The sequence below is a fragment of the Liolophura sinensis genome, chromosome 5 (assembly GCF_032854445.1).
Source record: "Liolophura sinensis isolate JHLJ2023 chromosome 5, CUHK_Ljap_v2, whole genome shotgun sequence".
NCBI classification, from domain to species: domain Eukaryota; kingdom Metazoa; phylum Mollusca; class Polyplacophora; order Chitonida; family Chitonidae; genus Liolophura; species Liolophura sinensis.
This window is the reverse complement of record NC_088299.1, coordinates 3382978-3402990: the sequence shown is the minus strand read 5'-3', so window position 1 is coordinate 3402990 and position 20013 is coordinate 3382978. Positions and strand designations below refer to the sequence as shown.

The 20013-nt window shown below is 40.1% G+C and overlaps 1 protein-coding gene across 2 annotated transcripts in view; it reads left to right on the top strand.

Annotated features, from left to right (window-relative positions):
• Positions 1–1509: 1509 nt before the first annotated feature.
• The window catches only part of LOC135465861 (ATP-dependent translocase ABCB1-like), a 71611-nt gene continuing 53107 nt past the window's right edge, over positions 1510–20013 (top strand). Inside the window, exons 1-17 of one of the 2 annotated variants that reach the window (XM_064743224.1) lie at positions 1510–1675; positions 2737–2864; positions 3878–4011; positions 4403–4574; positions 6077–6201; positions 7168–7284; positions 8441–8522; positions 9260–9373; positions 9802–9912; positions 10881–11006; positions 12583–12786; positions 13326–13496; positions 13990–14197; positions 14464–14603; positions 16294–16440; positions 17888–17989; positions 19796–19957. In XM_064743224.1, coding sequence (XP_064599294.1) covers positions 1582–1675; positions 2737–2864; positions 3878–4011; positions 4403–4574; positions 6077–6201; positions 7168–7284; positions 8441–8522; positions 9260–9373; positions 9802–9912; positions 10881–11006; positions 12583–12786; positions 13326–13496; positions 13990–14197; positions 14464–14603; positions 16294–16440; positions 17888–17989; positions 19796–19957 — 2337 coding nt within the window. In that variant the 5' untranslated portion in view covers positions 1510–1581. Of the gene's footprint in view, positions 1676–2736; positions 2865–3436; positions 3467–3877; positions 4012–4402; positions 4575–6076; positions 6202–7167; positions 7285–8440; positions 8523–9259; positions 9374–9801; positions 9913–10880; positions 11007–12582; positions 12787–13325; positions 13497–13989; positions 14198–14463; positions 14604–16293; positions 16441–17887; positions 17990–19795; positions 19958–20013 lie in introns of those variants that run through there. The other variant, XM_064743225.1, reaches the window with a different exon arrangement.

Genomic DNA, 20013 nt, shown 5'->3' with positions numbered 1-20013 from the left:
AGCTTGATGATTCCTGCTGAAGCTTGATGATTCTTGCTGAAACTTGATGATTCCTCTGAAGCTTGATGATTCCTGCTGAAGCTTGATGGTTCCTGCTAGAGCTTGATGATTCTTGCTGAAGCTTGATGATTCCTGCTGAAGCTTGATGGTTCCTGCTAGGGCTTGATGATTCCTGCTGAAGCTTGATGATTCCTGCTGATTCCTGATGGTTCCTGCTGATGCTTGTAACTGGAGACAGCCATGTCTTTCATTCTCAACAGAATAAATGAGGTACGGTTTCAAATGAGACCCTGGACAGAGACGTTGTGGATTCACAGGCTTTAGCAGTTCAAGTGGCCTGTATAGTGACAAGATGGCTTCAGTCCACAATTAATGAAATGTTAATGTAATTCCCTGGTATAGTTTTGTAGGGCAGGCTTCAACATTTCATTCCAGGAATAAATTTTTATGTTTTTCATGAAATGGAGGCAGATCCACACCAAACAAATGTAGTACTCTTCAAGCTGTGTAAGACACTTTTAGTGGCCGTGTCTGCAGTCAAGCATATGCTGAAGACTACGAATCTCCCACCCATATGAATATGAATATCTGAAAATATGGGGGAAAAAATGACAGTGATTGTTTAATTCTCACTCCAATTTCCTCCATACTGGTACATAAAACTGACTGTGTGAGTTCAAGTCCAGCTCATGCTGGCTTCCTCTCCGGTTGTACGTGGGAAGGTCTGACAGCAACCTGCAGATGGTCGTGGGTTTCCTCCGGGCTCTGCCTGGTTTCCACCCACTATAATGCTGTCCGCCATCGTATAAGGGAAATATTTTTGTGTACGACATAAAACACCAATCAAATAAATAAATAAAGTAAAACTGACTGCCAATATATAAGCCATAGCAGGCAAATAAATGGTCTCTATGTCTTTGATTTCTTTCAGAATTGGAATTAAAACTTCTGCATCGTTCTCTGAACTGGTAGGTTTTTTTATTATTGTATTTATAAAGGTACTAGTATGTGTTTTACCCTGATGCAGTTGTCATCCATGCTTCGGTAACAAGCTTAAGTCCTGGAACTATAAGTGGTCTGCAAGCAACCTGCGCATGGTCATGGGTTTCCCCTGGGATCTGCCCAGTTTTCCTCTCACCATAATGTTGGCCGCCATCGTATAAGTGAAATGTTCTTGAATATGGCATAAAACACGAATCATATAAATAAATTAATAACCACGAGCATATGTATTTAGTTTCTCACTATCAAAACATTCTATATAGACTAGGTAACTTACTGCTCAAAAGATAAGTGTATCTGATAAATATTATTGGATATCACACAGTACTCTCCAAAGCCACAGCATTCACTCATGGTTAGTATAGTGTATTTTCTACTGTGCGTCACGGCTACATGTAAGAATATAAACTTGACACTAGAGTCTTTTTGCCTGGTGTGCAGAATTTAAAGATTGACAAAACATGGCTAGTGTCTGATTTATCAAGTTACATGTAACTTGTAGCTGACGGTGTACATAGACTTATAATGTAATGTTGGTTCCTTCAGTTTCGTTATGCCACCTGTCTGGACTACTTCCTCATGTTTGTGGGGTCAATCTTTGCCATGGGACACGGAGCGGGATGGCCTTTGCTCTCTATTGTATTTGGGGACATGACAAACACTTTCATTCAAGGTAAGCAGCTGTACCGCAGTGAATTTAGTATTGATTCTTCATATTTGTTTATTTATGGGGTGGTTATTGTGGTTCTGTGTATGGCCAACACCTAAGTACTCTTACATGTTGACAGTGGCCAGGAAAAAATGGTTCAGTTCTTACATGACCAAATCTTTTGATGACCGAATATGTCCTCTATAGTGAAGGTTGGAGTGTGATTTGACTGGTTGTATTTGGGGACATGATCAACACCTTCATCCAGAGAGGAAACTGGAGTGTGATTTGACTGGTTCCAGTTGGGTACATGACCAAAACCTCCTGATTGGAGACTATAGTGTGATGTGACTGATTGTATTTGGGGACATGATCAACGCCTTTGTCCAGAGAGGAGACTGGAGTATGATTTGACTGGTTCCAGTTGCTACATGACCAAAACCTCCTGAGAGGAGACTGGAGTGTGATTTGACTGGTTGTATTTGGGGACATGATCAACGCCTTTGTCCAGAGAGGAGACTGGAGTATGATTTGACTGGTTCCAGTTGGGGACATGACTGACCAAAACCTCCCAAGAGGAGACTGGAGTGTGATTTGACTGGTTGTATTTGGGGACATGATCAACACCTTTGTCCAGAGAGGAGACTGGAGTGTGATTTGACTGGTTCCCATTGGGGACATGACCAAAACCTCCTGAGAGGAGACTGGAGTGTGATTTGACTGGTTCCCATTGGGGACATGACCAAAACCTCCTGAGAGGAGACTGGGGTATGATTTGACTGGTTCCAGTTGAGGACATGACCAAAACCTCCCAAGAGGAGACTGGAGTATGATTTGACTGGTCGTATTTGGGGACATGATCAACACCTTTGTCCAGAGAGGAGACTGCAGTGTGATTGGACTGGTTGTATTCAAGGTATTACCAGCATCTTCCTGAGAGGAAACTATTTGTGTGTGATGTGTGACATAAAGTTTGCTGCAGACTACTTGCCTTCAACCAGTATATTACATTTGTGACAAGAAACTAGATTAGATTTGTCCAAAAAAGCTAGGTAAAGAGTAGGCTTTAAATTCGTATGTTTCAGGACCAGGTAACTTTAGCAATATGACGAACCCAAACATCACGGGCAACGAGTTCGAGAAACAGATGACCAAATATGCCCTGTACTATGTATACATTGGTGCAGGTGTGTTTGTGGCTTCATATCTCCAGGTAAGGACATTGATGACAAGATGACCAAATATGCCCTGTACTATGTATATATTGGTGCAGGTGTGTTTGTGGCTTCATATCTCCAGGTAAGGACATTGATGACAAGATGACCAAATATGCCCTGTACTATGTATATATTGGTGCAGGTGTGTTTGTGGCTTCATATCTCCAGGTAAGGACTTGGATGACAAGATGACCAAATATGCCCTGTACTATGTATATATTGGTGCAGGTGTGTTTGTGGCTTCATATCTCCAGGTAAGGACATTGATGACAAGATGACCAAATATGCCCTGTACTATGTATATATTGGTGCAGGTGTGTTTGTGGCTTCATATCTCCAGGTAAGGACATTGATGACAAGATGACCAAATATGCCCTGTACTATGTATATATTGGTGCAGGTGTGTTTGTGGCTTCATATCTCCAGGTAAGGACATTGATGACAAGATGACCAAATATGCCCTGTACTATGTATATATTGGTGCAGGTGTGTTTGTGGCTTCATATCTCCAGGTAAGGACATTGATGACAAGATGACCAAATGTGCCCTGTACTATGTATATATTGGTGCAGGTGTGTTTGTGGCTTCATATCTCCAGGTAAGGACTTTGCTGACAAGATGACCATACCCTGTACAGTGTGTGTATTGATGCAGGTGTGTTTAGGGCTTTGTACCTCCATGTAAGGACTTTTATGACCAGATGACCAAATATACCCTGTACAGTGTATATATTATTGCAGGTGTTTTTGTTACTTCCAGGTAATTACTTTGCTGACATGATGACCAAATATATCATCAAGTAAAAGTAAATTTTAGTCCTTAGTGTTTCTTCTTAAAATGTATTTTACATGTCAAACTATAGGTGAAATACAGTACATGTATATATGTTTATGGTTTTTTAGGGCAAGGAATTTTATGAGAAAATGACTAAATACCTCTAGTTGTTCCCTGTATGATACCTTTGCAAGGGAAAAATCTATACAACTATTTTGCTTTGTATATAACCAAGGTTTACTGCTGGACAGCATCCTGTGAGAGGCAAACACACAAGATGAAGAAGGCATTTTTCAAGGCTATTCTGAGACAAGAGATTGGCTGGTTTGATAAACATGGCAGTGGAGAGCTCACCACAAGATTGGCCGAGTAAGTCATCCTTGTTGTACCGATAGCTTCCAGTATTGGTGAGTTCCAGATTAGATCTTTTAGGGTACATGTGCAACCAGAGTTGTTGACAATGCTTTAAAACATCTTACCACTTGGATGGCCTAATGCATAGACCTCAGGGATTGGGTCATCCAAAGACCTCAAAAATGGTATTAAATTGTTGCTGCCACACTTGGATTCGCTCTGCCACAGCTAGACACAGTACATGCATCTAATTATTCCTTGGGGTCATCGGGCTGAAAAATTGTTCCAGTATTTTTAAATCCCTAAGCATACACATATATACATTTAAAACATCTAACTGCTACACAGCAAAATTGCACTTTTTGGGGGGCCAAATTTTAGGTCATATTTATTCGTTCTGTTTCAGTGACTTGGAGAGGGTTCGAGAAGGCCTTGGGGATAAGTTCAGTATATGTCTACAGTGGTTTGCTGCTTTCATTGCTGGCTTTGTCATCGGCTTCATCAAAGGTTGGAAGTTGACCTTGGTGATGATGTCACTAAGCCCTCTGCTGGCCATCTGTGCTAGCTTCATGGGAAAGGTGAGTACTTTATAAAGTGTGTGACAATATTCCCACACTTTAGTTTGCTGTCCTCAAGAGATGCCTAACATCTGAAAAAAGAATTAACAAAAAAAAAGGTGAGTCTTATTACAGTTGGTGTTTTGTGGGAAATGGGAGTCCACCACTACAGTTGGAGGAGGGGGAGGTGTTTTGTGGGGAAGGTGAGTCCATGACGATGTGATTGTGGGAAATGGGAGTCCAGTAGTTAGGGTGTTTTGTGGGGAAGGTGAGTCCATTACAGTTGAGGTGTTTTGTGGGGAAGGTGAGTCCATTACAGTTGGGGTTTCTTTTGTGGAAAAGGTGAACCCCCTACATTTGGAGTGTTTTGTGAAAAAGGTGAACCCACTACATTTGGAGTTTTTTGTGGTCAATGGGTGTCCACTACAGTTGAGGTAGTGTTTTGTGGGGAAGGTGAGTCCATTACAGTTGGGGTGGTCTTTTGTGGAGAAGGTGAATCCACTACAGCTGGGGTGTTTTGTGAGAATGGTGAGTACACTACAGCTGGGGTGTGTACACTACAGCTGGGGTGTTTTGTGAGAATGGTGAGTACAGTACAGCTGGGGTGTTTTGTGAGAATGGTGAGTACACTACAGTTGGGGTGTTTTGTGAGAATGGTGAGTACACTACAGCTGGGGTGTTTTGTGGGAATGGTGAGTACACTACAGCTGGGGTGTTTTGTGAGAATGGTGAGTCCACTACAGTTGGGATGTTTTGTGGGAATGGTGAGTACACTACAGCTGGGGTGTTTTGTGAGAATGGTGAGTACACTACAGCTGGGGTGTTTTGTGAGAATGGTGAGTACACTACAGTTGGGGTGTTAGGTGGGAATGGTGAGTACACTACAGCTGGGGTGTTTTGTGAGAATGGTGAGTACACTACAGCTGGGGTGTTTTGTGAGAATGGTGAGTACACTACAGTTGGGGTGTTTTGTGGGAATGGGGAGTACACTACAGCTGGGGTGTTTTGTGAGAATGGTGAGTCCACTACAGCTGGGGTGTTTTGTGAGAATGGTGAGTCCACTACAGCTGGGGTGTTTTGTGAGAATGGTGAGTACAGTACAGCTGGGGTGTTTTGTGAGAATGGTGAGTCCACTACAGCTGGGGTGTTTTGTGAGAATGGTGAGTCCACTACAGCTGGGGTGTTTTGTGAGAATGGTGAGTACAGTACAGCTGGGGTGTTTTGTGAGAATGGTGAGTACACTACAGTTGGGGTGTTTTGTGGGAATGGTGAGTACACTACAGCTGGGGTGTTTTGTGAGAATGGTGAGTCCACTACAGCTGGGGTGTTTTGTGAGAATGGTGAGTACACTACATTATGAATGTTGGGAATGGTGAATCACTATAATTTCTTGCAAACTGTAACAAAAAAGATGGAAAAACTTTGTGTTGATGGTTTGATTTCAGATGTTTTTAGTTTCTTCACAGTGAAGCCTTTCTGTCAAAACTATATATTACAAGCCAGCATCCATGTTCTTTTTCCAGTTTGTGGCATCATTCACCAAGCGAGAACAAGAGTCTTACGCACAGGCTGGCAAAGTGGCGGAAGAGGTGCTGTCATGTATCCGAACAGTTGTCTCCTTCAATGGGCACAAGAGGGAGATAGACAGGTCATTCTCTTTTTTTTTTCTGCTTGAGTTGAATTTTAATAACTGGACATTTATGGCAATCAGTTTACAATATGGAATTTATGTTATATCCATGGCCATCATTTTGCCACTTTAACCATGAAGCTTGTTTGTCATGCATTCATAGCGTAGATGTTTAATATCATGTGTTCAAGGAATTCTGGTCGGTAAGTCCACCTTGTATTCGTCAAACAAACAACCTCACATGATGAAAACTCTTTCTGCATACACACAATGTATGTGTAAGTTACTAATACATGTGCCAATCTATAGCAACACTTGTCAACAGCAAATAAGTAAGCTCCTCATCTCCTTGTGTGAGCTGTGGCACCAGTCTCAACTTTTCAGTGGCAACAAGTCCATGAAAATGAGGTTTAGGCTGGCTGGAGTATCTGTTCCAGTATTTATTCTCAAAATCTGTGTATTCTCTTTGTGGTCATTGTGCTTTGTGTATTCTCTATGTGATCAGCTTACTGTGTGTATTTTCTGTGTGATCGTGATAATGTGTATATCCTCTGTGCAATTGTCGCACTGTGTGTATTCTGTGGGTACTCGCTAAAGGATACTGTACTGTGTGTGTTCTCTGTGTTACCATCTTTTCATCATGATAAATCTGTTATACCACTGTATTGTAGAGGTATACAGCTTAACGTTAGGTCTGTAATTTTTTATACACTCTTGAGTACATGGTAGAAACTTGCCGGCTGTAAATCTTCAACCCTTTTAACCACTAAAGCACTATTTTGAGTGGAATTTATGGATATAATTGTTATGAAAAAGATGCCGGAAATTATTCGCTTTTGTCACGGAAGATGCAGGATATTTCTCTATATCCAGTAGTTATCTCAGAATGTTTCAAAATGTTGGTCACAGTGGTGCTTGAAAAGGTTGAAGAATTAGGGTACATCATGGAATGTGTGTTAACATCTGAAAGTCTCTCCCTCACAGGTATGCCGTATCCCTGGAACATGGGAAGAAGCTGGGCATCAGGAAGGCCATGGTGGTAGGGTTTGGTATAGGCACCACCCTCCTTATCATGTTTGGGGCATATGGATTAGCCTTCTGGTGAGGAACAAGCCCTTAGTCTTATATCCATAATTCGTATACTGTGATGCATGTAAATGAGCAAATATTTCACCTCAAAAAGCTGCAGTTTTTAGAAACACAAAAATGTCATAAAATATTACCATTGGTACTGAAACTTACAGACCTACTTGTATTTCCAGTAAGATGTCACCGTACCTCTTAAAAAACCTCATTATACTTTTCTGAGATCAGTCAATCAGCCCCACAATCAACTTGGTCATGGACAAAAACTTTAGGTCATTTATTTAGAGCATGTTTGCATGTAGCTGTCAATCATTCCAGCATAATTTTTATAGGTAACCATACATCATAATGTTCGATGTACAAGACACTTAATAATTTTACAGGGGCCTCCGTGGCTCAGTCGGTTAAAGTGCTAGCGCAGCATAATGACCTAGGAGTCTCTCACCAATGTGGTCGCTGTGAGTTCAAGTCCAGCTCTTGCTGGCTTCCTCTCCGGCCGTACGTGAGAAGGTCTCTCAGCAACCTCTGCCCGGTTTCCACCCACCATAATGCTGGCCACCGTCGTATAAGTGAAATATTCTTGATTACGGCGTAAAACACCAATCAAATAAATAAATAAATTAATAATTTTACTATAATCATTCCGCAGTATTGGCTAACCAGAAATAACTATAGAATTCTCTCAAAACTGACAAAAATTGTCTATCTGTGTTTAAATCCATTTCCTTTCATAATTGACAAATGATTTATTGCCCTAATTTACTTTCCAACTGTACAACATCATCATGATTTACCTTTGTGTGGTGGCATGGTCACTTTACAGAACGGTGGAGCAAATCAGTGCATTGTAACATTTACACAATAATTAATATTTTCCCAAGGGGATGATTTTTATTTTCCGAAATGTCGATTTTATAGAATTTGCAAGGTAAGTCATCTTTTGCAGACAATTTACCTGTTTATACCCACCCTAGCTAAAACCTTACAGATTTGTCCCACTGTACTGTATACCCACCCTAGCTAAAACCTTACAGATTTGTCCCACTGTACTGTATGGCAATGTCACAGCAGAAGGGGCAGTCACCATGATGCTGTTACATCAGACCTCTAAAATCCCATATTGCGGTGCCCAAAGTATACTTATGTCATAACACTTTCTGGGATATTCCAGGTTTGGTTCCACAGAGGTGGATGCATGGCAGAAAGCTGGGATGAAAGAAGGTATTGGCTTGTCACCTGGAGAAGTCTTCACTGTAAGTATTGTAAACAGGACGCATAAAACCGGTTCACACCTCGCCTTTGAGGGCTTTTTTTTTAATGATTATCCAGGAATGCGATCCTTGTCATGACTGCCATAAACCAAAAGTACAGGAATCTACTTTTTATTCTGGTAAATGTGTCAAAGACTCGTTATTTTTTTTTTACAGTAAAATATACTTAATTTCACAATGTTCAAGTTATAAAGATGAAATCATCAATAAAAAAAAACCTTTATATACTTGAAAACTTTTGGAGTAACTGCTGTATTGAGCATCACGAGAGATACATTTCAATAGTTCTGCCATATATGAATGTTTTGTGTTGTGTGACACATCAGTAATCCCCATTGTAAGTTGCTCTCAGTAACTTTTGTACTGTTCAGTTAATCATTGTCAGGTAAAGTTCATTTCATATTTGATTGTTTTATACTTTTTAAAAATATCAAGGGATTGAACTAGCAACCTAAAACCTATCAACCACATATGATACAATGCACTATTAAACACAATAGCCATTAAGACTGAGTTTGTATTACTGCAAGAACTGTTCTAAACAGTGCTGGGGCTGTCAAGGGGAATTAACTCTGGCTTATGGGCGCACTAAGGGGGGATAGCTCCATGGGCAACCGTTTACATGTTTGTTTTTTTATACATTTTTGGCTAATGTAAACTTCTTAAAAGATCACATAACAATGGATTGATTGGAATGGTTGAATATCTCTCTTAAACAGGTGTTTTTCTGTGTTCTGATCGGTTCCTTCTCGATTGGGAATGCTGCCCCACATATCACCACAGTCTCCACAGCTAAAGGGGCAGCTGCTACACTCCTGGAAATCATTGATAATGTAAGTTATTTCCTCTGAATGTCAAAATCAGTGTTAATGGTGAACATATATTGAAATATCTAACTGGTTTGCAACTCCATAGTTACTTAGGGAAGAGTCAAGTATAATTAATACCACAAGGCCTATATGTATTTGAGGCATTGGATGTTCACTGATTTCATTGAGGCATTGGATGTTCACTGATTTCATTGAGGCATTGGATGTTCACTGATTTCATTGAGGCATTGGATTTCACTGAAAGCAATAGTAATGATAGAAAAATGCAACAGCACTGAAAAATATTGAGTCCTGACTTTTGCTATTGTAACCATTTCCTCTGTAACAATGACCCTAGCATTTATATGATGCATTGTGTGTGCTATACCAATGTGGGAGATAAAATTGTGAATATAAGACAAAATGAGAACTCATGTGTGTGTCTGTTACAGAAACCATCTATTGATAGTAGTTCCCCTGAGGGAGATCGTCCCCGGGACGTGACAGGAACTATCGACTTCGTGGGTGTAAACTTTGCCTACCCCACCAGGAAGAAGGTCCAGGTATAGATATTGAGCAGAAAACATTTGCCAATTTTAGTAAATGAGTCACTGTATAAAACACAACGCTCTCTGCTGTTATTCTACAGTGCTTGTGAACTACAACTATGCAGAAACACTGATGTCATATAGAAAAGCACAAAAGAGTACACTGCTTGGACTGACTTCTTTTAGTGGGGTTTTGTTCCCTGTTGAATTGCTCTGAATTAATTTTGAATAGAAATCGCACAGCAGAGAGGTAAAGATGTTACATCTTTATTGGCATCAAATGTAATCATTAAGAATACCAGTAAATTAAAGTGAAAATTAAATGTGGATATGAACTTTGAATAAAAATGTTAGTGGTAGAAATATTGTGTTAATAGTATGACCAAGAAAAACCAGCAACCTGCAGATGGTTTCCGCGGGCTTTTTCTAGTTTCCTCTTTCCATAATGCTGGCCGCCGTCATATAAGTTATATACTCTTGGGTATGGTGTAAAACACCAATCAAATAAATAAATAAGACACAAAGAAATAAATCAAATCCTAATTTAAATCAGTTTCATAAGTCTACCTCTATACATTTACATTTCTGTGGCATGGTAAATGTGTCTACATATGTATAGAGAGGTGGAGGCGGGGTGTTCGTGGGGGTTCGGGGAGGGGGGGTGTTCGTGGGGGTTTGTGGGGGGATCGAGAATAATCTATCTGAGTCTACACATTTCATGTTTTGTTTAGATTAATAATATGGTACTTTTGGGTGAAAATAACTGAGAATAGCATTTGACAAATTCTTGACAGCAGCAATAATCACCAGCCAAATAAAATTGAAGAAATAAAAACTTCAGTGTGTCTGTATTATAGTAAGTCCTACTATGATTTAGTTTCGTTTTCCAATCGTTATGATATTTGTTTTGCCACTTTTCTGTTTTACATATATGCATTTGAGCTAGACTAATTGTTGTTCACCTTGTTGTTGTTGTTGTTCAGGTTCTGAAGAACTTTAACCTGTCTATCAAGCCTGGTCAGACAGTGGCCCTGGTGGGTTCCAGTGGCTGTGGCAAGTCCACCTGTGTAAACCTGATCCTCCGCTTCTATGACCCAGTGTCTGGATCTGTAAGTTGTTTGGAGATTAACGTGTGGTCTTGTGAGGAGTGTTAGGGCTGCATGCCTGTAAAAATACCGCAATACGAATACACAAAACTTGGTAAATCCATTTTTTTCTTGTAAATGATGACACCTTATGGCACTAAAACTAGACAACATATTTTTACGAATAAAAGTGACGAGAAATATGACTTACTTAAGTTTTGTGAAAGTAGCACAACACAGGAGTTTCTGACATGAGAACACACTGGTGATGTCCGTTTGTGACACGTCCGCTTCGGGAGTGCTAGATCCAGGATCAATTCTGGGTCCAGTCACACTTAAGACTTAAAAAGAGGAAGTTGTAACTTCCTCGCTTGGCGTTCTGCACGAAGGGTATAGTGCAACGACTGGTTGACCCGTATCAGTATAATGGCTCAGGCGGGGTGGCTTACTTACCATCGGAGGTCATCTCAGTGAAGCAGCACTAGATAAAAAAAGTGGTGGAAAGTGGTGTCCTGCAACAAGGAGGCACATTACACACATAAGGATTCCTTCGTCGTCATATGAGTGAAAAATTGTTGAGCACAACGTTAAACCCCAAGCACTCACTCACTCACTCCCTTTATGATATGGTGTCCTTGATTTGTGGCACAGTGGGACAAATCAGTGCGTTGGAATATTCCCAGGTATTTACAACAATGAAAATTTTCCTCAAAACACGACTTCAGTCACCTGACCTCCTCTAACATCCACCCTAGTGATCGGTTATGGATTTTATAAATTATTGAATCTACGAGCCCATGTTAAATTGATTTGCCCCACTGTGCAGTAAAACGATGTCATTACCCAGAGAGACGTTCACCACAATGATGTAATGCTGCAACCATTATGGTACAGGCATACCACTTTCCAGTCAATGGTTTAATGTATTTGCCCAAAACATTTCCCCCAAAATTAGTGTCAAATAAAGTAAAATAATATGTTTGGTGCTCAAGTACTGAAAACTTTATAATCGGTACTTGTTGCACTCAGCACTGAGAGGAAAAAGTAAAAAGGACCGATAGGCTCGGTGTCAGTATTGCGTATGTGGGCGTGATGTCCTGCCTTGTGTTATCAGTATGATACTTCAGTGGCGGCAGCACTTTGGTGGCATGGATTCACCTTGCTACAAAGAGACATGGTATATGTACACGCACCTTATGACACTCCATTGTCATATTACTGAAAAATTGTTAAGTGTGATGTAATATCCCAAGCATACTTATCTATTAATGGTGTCATTAATAAGGCCAAAGCATTATAAGCTGCTGAGGGGATTTATCCATTATCATCCAGTAGTTTAGTGTAAGTTGTCATTGACCTTTTGTTGGCCATAGTGTATTGAACAAAACATTGACAGTAAAATAGAACAATGACCAACTAGTAAAAATTAATACTCTGCACCCTTTAAAAAAATGTCCCCTGACAAGGATGCTCCATCTTATATATTCATATACAACCGTTGTTTATATTCTGCGCTCATCAGAAGGAACTTCACTGGATACGGTATGGTATATTTTGTGTCTGTTTTAGCATTGATTGCGTACTTGTACATGTTGTCTAGATTTACCTGGACGGCCACAGTCTGCAGGACCTGAACGTGGCCTGGCTGCGGCGTAAGATAGGCGTGGTATCTCAGGAGCCTGTTCTGTTTGGCTGCACCATCGAGGAGAACATTTTGTTGGGCAGAGAAAACGTGACAATGGACGAAGTGATAGCGGCTGCCAAGATGGCCAACGCTCATGACTTCATCTCTGCTTTACCTGAGGTAAATGATCTGTTAATATACGTATTAATAACTTCTGTCAAATTTTTTGTCTGATTAATGACGTGTTCAAGTGGTAAATAATCAGAAGCTCAGTGGAACACACAGTATTTCACCAAACGCTGACAGTCGAAGACTTAAACAATTTGACCACCACTTGGAAAAAAAAGTCATTGTACAATCTGTAAAGAAGGTCAGCTTGATTTTTAGTGTTCGGAATTGAAAAAAGAAGTCTTCTGGAAGATCTTCTGTCGCTTTCAGTCTGGCTTCAGAAGGTCTGGGAGAGATTCTGGAAGCAGCAGAGCTCAGATCGAGTGGACGTATTCTTGAGGAAAAAGAGGACAGATCAAGTCGGCCTAAAGTCGTCACATGTTTTTAATCACCGTCGAAAGTGTAGGGTAAACGAACCCACTATATATTTTTAAAACACAAAAGTAAACATCGTGGAGAGGAGTAGCTGAGAGATCTTCATGCCTAGGTGCAACCACACACACACACACACACACACACAATGTGATTGGTTAATTTTTTCCTGTTACCAGGGTTACCAGACTCTTGTTGGGGAGAGAGGAGCTCAGTTGTCTGGTGGTCAGAAACAGAGAGTGGCTATTGCTAGAGCTCTTGTCCGAGACCCCAAAATTCTGCTGCTAGATGAAGCCACATCAGCTCTAGACTCTGAGAGTGAAGGAGTTGTACAGGCAGCACTGGACAAGGTGAGTGGTGGATTAATGTTTTGACCATCAAAGTAACCTTGTATGATGGCTTAAGCATGCTTTTATATGCATGTAATATATATATATATATGTGTACATGTGTGGTATAGGGTATTGTATTGGTGGTGTTGGTATGCAAACGGACGTGGATTTTGCCTGAGCTGCACCTAGTTTCCTCTCATCATAATGTCAACCACTGTCGTATAAGACAAATATATTCTTGAGTACGGCAAAAAATAGGAATGAGGTAAATAAAGTAAATAAGTAAGTAAATAATTTTTTTAAATTTCTCTCTATCCATAGACCTTACTGTGACAGATTTTCGAGTAGGGCTTTATACACCATTAAAACAATTAAAGCATTAAATAGAAATCCTGGATTCAAAGATGTTATTGTGAATTTAATTTTCAGTATTAATATTTCTTGCATATTTTTTTTTTCTTCGTCAAGACATATTGCTATACAACTGATGATGATTGTGTTTATTGTGCAGGCCAGCCAGGGGAGGACAACTCTGGTGATTGCTCACCGCCTGTCAACAGTACGCAATGCCGATGTGATATACGTGCTGGATGAGGGACAGATCGTTGAGGAAGGGAAACATGAGGAACTGATGGAAAAGAAAGGAGCATACTATCAGCTGGTCACACTTCAGACGTTTGAACAAGACAGTAATCCACAGGCAGCTGAAAATCATGAGGGTAAATCTCATTTTATGCATGTTCCTGGGGACGCTTGCTTAAAATGATGGAAAGAATAAGTTAAACAATTTGGAACCATTTTGATGATTTTAGAGAGGTGTGCCAAAGTTTGTTTTAAAAGTAGGATGATTTCCTACCAGAAAGGGGTGATTTTAGCACCAAGAATAATATTTTATTTCCTTTTGTTTAATTTCCTCTGGTTTAATTTCCTCTGAACTACGAACTACGGAATGTTAAATTAGGACCACATTTTTCCGTTTTCCCAGATGGTGGTGAAGAGACTACCGAGGAGAGAGGGTTGGTAAAGCGGTCCCTTAGTCGCCAAGGCAGTCGGAAAGAGAAAGCCATTCTGAAACGTCAGCTGTCACGCAAAATTTCCAAAGTGGAAAATGTGGCTGAAGAAGAAGTGAGTATTCTACCAGTGTTTCTAATATGGGCAGGAGTCAAAATGTTCGAACGTTTTTCAAGCTCTGTGGCCACCCTATGTGTGCTCAAGGTGTGAAATGTGGCAGATTCGAATTAGTGACATTGCAGAAAATCAAGGAAACGAAAAAATGCCTCATTACATCATTTTCTCTACCCATAAACCTCACCATTCATGTGAGTGAAAGTATGGCTACGGCATTGGAAAACACCAATGAAATAAATAGATAAATAAGGAGAAATCGCATGGGCCTTTATATGCCTTTGGTAGCATGGAAACAATTCTTCCTGTTTTGTTTCATTTTTATATTTTTTCGAGTGACCAGATCAAAGTTTTGTGCATGATAACTGGCATCCCTAGAAGTTATTTTTTATATGTTGTTGTTTAATGTAATACTGAAGAGTTGCTCACTTATACACTGTACAAACATGGTTGTTTAATGTAATACTGAAGAGTTGCTCACTTATACACTGTACAAACATGGTTGTTTAATGTAATACTGAAGAGTTGCTCACTTATACACTGTACAAACATGGTTGTTTAATGTAATACAGAAGAGTTGCTCACTTATACACTGTACAAACATGGTCATATGTTATGAGTGGAAGAGTTTCCCTCATAAACAACAGGCCTGCTGCGCGTTAAATCTGACAACTTTCCCACCAGTGACCTACCTTAATTCCCCAAGTTGGGGCCAATTCTACAAAGCCATTTCTGACACGAGTCAAAATTTGAAATAAGATCTCAAAGCTTATTTTGGGGCTTCAGAGATTCAAATTTTGTACTCCTCATCAGTGTTATCTTCAGACAAATGTTTCCAAATTTCAAGTTCCAGTGACAAAAACTAAGCATCGTACAGGGTTTTTAAATTTTTACTGAAGTCAGAAAGGGCTGTGGTGAATCCGCCCCCTTTTGTATATAAAAGATCAACTTTCAATGCAACTAATGCACATTTTTAAGACAAAAAATTTGATGTTGGTGAAAAAAACAGCATTGGTTGGATTGGCCAGTTTCAGGGCTTCACAAAAAGTATAATTTTATGAGTCAGCACAGAATAATGCCTTCAGAATGTGCTTGAATAAACACCTTTCTCCTCAGAATGTTTCAAAATATTGGTCGCAGAGGCGGCTGGAAAGGTTGAAGAATTAGAATATGTTACATTGGGGGAAGGTGATTGATCATCAGCAAACTTCATGTAAGGCTACACAGGAGAGGAATGTGCACGGACTGCTTCTTGCCACCAAAGGCCAGCAGTCAAATGAAAATTGAAATTCCCTGCCTGAGGACGGTATTGAACCAGGTGTGACTTACCTGTAGCTATTTGACCTACCTTAATTCTTCAATCTTTTCAGCCGCCTCTGCGACAAAATATTTTAAAACATTCTGAAAGAGCTATGGGGTGTAGAGAAATAATTTGGACAGTTTTATGAAGACACTTGAGTGACATTTATAGCAACATTTTCATAATCATTGTGTGCATAAATTTCACTGAAAAGTGCCTCATGACACACTGAAAAGGGATTGAAAAGGTTAAAGTTGTGACTGTGATAAATTTATAGAAGGCCTTGAAATCAGAAGTAGTCTTTTTTTTCTCTATGAACTTTACACCAAACACTCTTGTGGTAATCTCATAACCATGTGGTTGCTTGTTCACACTGGTATTGTGTTTCAGGAAGAAGACGTGGACAAGCCTGGTTTTTGCAGAATGTTCAAGGAAAACAAACCTGAATGGCCATTTGTTCTGTTGGGATGTATAGCTGCTGCCATTAATGGCTGTACCATGCCGCTGTTTGCTGTTTTCTTCAGCGAAGTTGTCAAGGTAACTATGGTAAATGACAAAGCTGAGTGAGAAACTGAGTGATCATGTTGTAAACCAGAGAAACCTTAACTTTTCATATGAGTGAGTGAGTGGGTGCTTGGGTTTAACGTTGACTTAACAATTTTTCAGACATAGGACGACGAAGGAATCCTTTGGGTGCATGTAATGTGCCTCCTTGTTGCAGGACAGATTTCCACAACTCTGTTACCTAGTGCTGCTTCATTGAGACGGCTTACCAAAGGCAAGTAAGCCGACCCGTGCGAGCCGTTATTGTGATACAGGTCAACCAGTCGTTGCACGATCCCCTTCATGCTGAATGCCAAGTGAGGAAGTTACAACTTCCTCTTTTAAGGTCTTAGGTATGACTCAACCCAGGATTGAGCCTTGATCTACCATTCCCAAAGCAGACGCTCTACCAACTGTGTTATCGAGCCGGTAACTTTTCACACGAAAAAGCCTTATCTTTCTGCATGAAAAAGCCTTAACTTCCTGCGTGAAGAAGCCTTATCTTTCTGCATGAGAAACAGCTAAATTTCTTCATGAAGCCTTAACATTCAATGTAAAGTAGCAGTTGTTGTCACAGTATCCTTATGTTTGAAGAAGGATCCCACAGGACACATCTTACTGTTCATTTTATGGATGTAACATTGGATACCCACTTGTCCAGCAAGAAAATGTCTTTTAAATGAAACAGTGGACATGTTCACTCAGTAACAACATCTTTCCAGTGAAACATGACTGCACAGACTTGTGTAGCCATTAGTGACAGGTTAACAGTTTACATATTCAGTAACCAATGTCTTGATCGTCTAACATATCTATGAACGTTGTAATATCTGTGGAATATCCATCATGCCCATTGTTACTTTACCTCTGTGTGTTGATAGTGTAACATATTCATTGTTACATTTATTCCATGTCTTTACGGTGTAACATATCCATTGTTACATTTATTCCATGTCTTGACAGTGTGACGTATTCACTATCACGTTAGCCTGAAAGTGTAACATTAGCAGAATATACCTCCATGTATTGACAGTGTAACATATCCATTCTTACTTTACCTCCATTTCTTGACAGTGTAACATATCCATTGTTACATTTATTTCATGTATTGACAGTGTGACATGTTCGCTATCACGTTAACCTGAAAGTGTAACATTAGCAGAATATACCTCCATGTATTGACTGTGTAACATATCCATTATTACTTTACCTCCATGTGTTGACAGTGTAACATATCCAGTGTCATTTTACCTGCATGTGTTTACAGTGTAACATATCCATTGTTACTTTACCTCCATGTGTTGACAGTGTAACTTATCCGTTGTTACATTTATTCCATGTCTTGACAGTGTGACATATTCACTGTCACGTCAGCCTGAATGTGTAACATTAGCAGAGTGTTTGTAATATAGTAATGCATTCTATTGCATCTCTGGGACAGGTTTTCCAAAAGACTGGAGAAGAGATGAGAAGTTCTGCTACCTTCTGGAGCTTGATGTTTGTGGCCTTAGGTGGTGTAAACTTTTTAGCCAATTCTATCCAGGTATATAATCCTTGTTTGGAACTCTCTTGTAGTCTTTACTGTTCTTTTGTTCCACCAAAAACATGAAAAAAAGTTTTGCTAAGATAGGTACATGTCATCTGCCTCTGTGGCCTAGTGGTTATTGTGCTAATACAGCACAGTGGCCCAGAGAGCCACTCACCAACACAGTTGCTGTGAGTTCTAGTCCAACTCATACTGACTTCCTCTCCAGTCATACATGGGAAAGTCTGACAGGAGCTAGTATAGGGTTGTAGGTTTCCCCCTAGGCTCTGCCTGGTTTCCTCTCACCATAATGCTGACCACAGTTGCAGTGGCTGAATATGTGACACATGGTTACAAAATGTGTACTGTTATGTTTGGTATCTGCTGTCTGATAGGTTATGTGCCACATGGTTACAGAAGTTTACTATTGTGATATTGTGTCTGTTGTGTGATAGGTTATGTGACATATGGTTACAGAAGTATATTAAGTCTGCTGCCTGATAAGTTATGTCTTATCTAAATGGAAGTATACTATTGTGCCTTATTTCTGCAGTCTGATAAGTTAAGTGTCATATGGTTACAAAAGTGTACTATTGTGCGTTGTGTCTGTTGTCTGATAGGTTATGTGTCATATGGTTACAGAGTGTACTATTGTGCCTTGTGTCTGCTGTCTGATAGGTTATGTGTCATATCGTTCCAGAAGTGTACTATTATGCATTGTGTCTGCTGTCTGATAGGCTGTGTGTCATATGGTTACAGAAGTGTACTATTGTGCTTTATGTCTGCTGTCTGATAGACTGTGTGTCATATGGTTCCAGAAGTGTACTATTGTGCGTTGTGTCTGCTGTGTGATAGGTTATGTGTCATATGGTTACAAAAGTGTACTATTAGGCATTGTGTCTGTTGTCTGATAGGTTATGTGTCATATGGTTACAGAAGTGTACTATTACGCATTGTGTCTGCTGTCTGACAGGCTGTGTGTCATATGGTTACAGAAGTGTACTATTGTGCTTTATGTCTGCTCTCTGACGGGCAGTGTGTCATATGGTGACAGAAGTGTACTATTATGCATTGTGTCTGCTGTCTGATAGGATATGTGTCACATGGTTACAGAAGTGCACTATTGTGCATTGTTTTCTGCTGTCTGGTAGGTTATGTGTCATATGGTTACAGAAGTGTACTATTATGCATTGTGTCTGCTGTCTGATAGGATATGTGCCATATGGTTACAGAAGTGTACTATTGTGCGTTGTGTCTGCTGTCTAATAGATTATGTGCCATATGGTTACGGAAGTGTACTATTAAGCATTGTGTCTGTTGTCTGATAGGCTGTGTGTCATATGGTTACAGAAGTGTACTAATTTGCTGTGGACTTGATGTTGGCTTTTATTTTATTTATTTATTTGATTGGTGTTTTACGCCGTACTCAAAATTATTTCACTTACACAATGGCGGCCAGCATTATGGTGGGAGGAAACTGGGCACAGCCTGAGGGAAACCCTTGACCATCCGCAGGCTGCAGCCAGACCTTCCTACACACAACTGGATGTTGATCACCAAAGATGTCCAAATGTAATATATCTGTGCCTGATATATGTTGTCTGATATCTTCACGGGAGACTTCTGTGATCTACCCACATACTTTCAGTGTGTCTGAATTAGCAACAGTCTGTAATTATTGAGAAGGTACCGTTGTGATATGCATAAAATGATGCAGTTATGAAATTACCATGTAGCACTTAGATTAGCTTTCTGATTGGTTAAAAGACATGTGTATGTACTTTCATTGCACCTGATATCTGCTCTGTTATCTCAATCATGCAGTCGACAATGTTTGGAAACTCGGGTGAGAGACTGACAATGAGGCTGCGACTGAAGACTTTCCAGAACATCATTCGCCAAGACATTGGCTGGTTTGATGACCCCAAACACAGCACAGGGGCACTGACCACCCGACTGGCTACAGACGCACCCATGGTCAAGAATGTGAGTGACTGTTACATTAATGGATGAGCACAACTTATTGTACCCAGTTGTCTTCT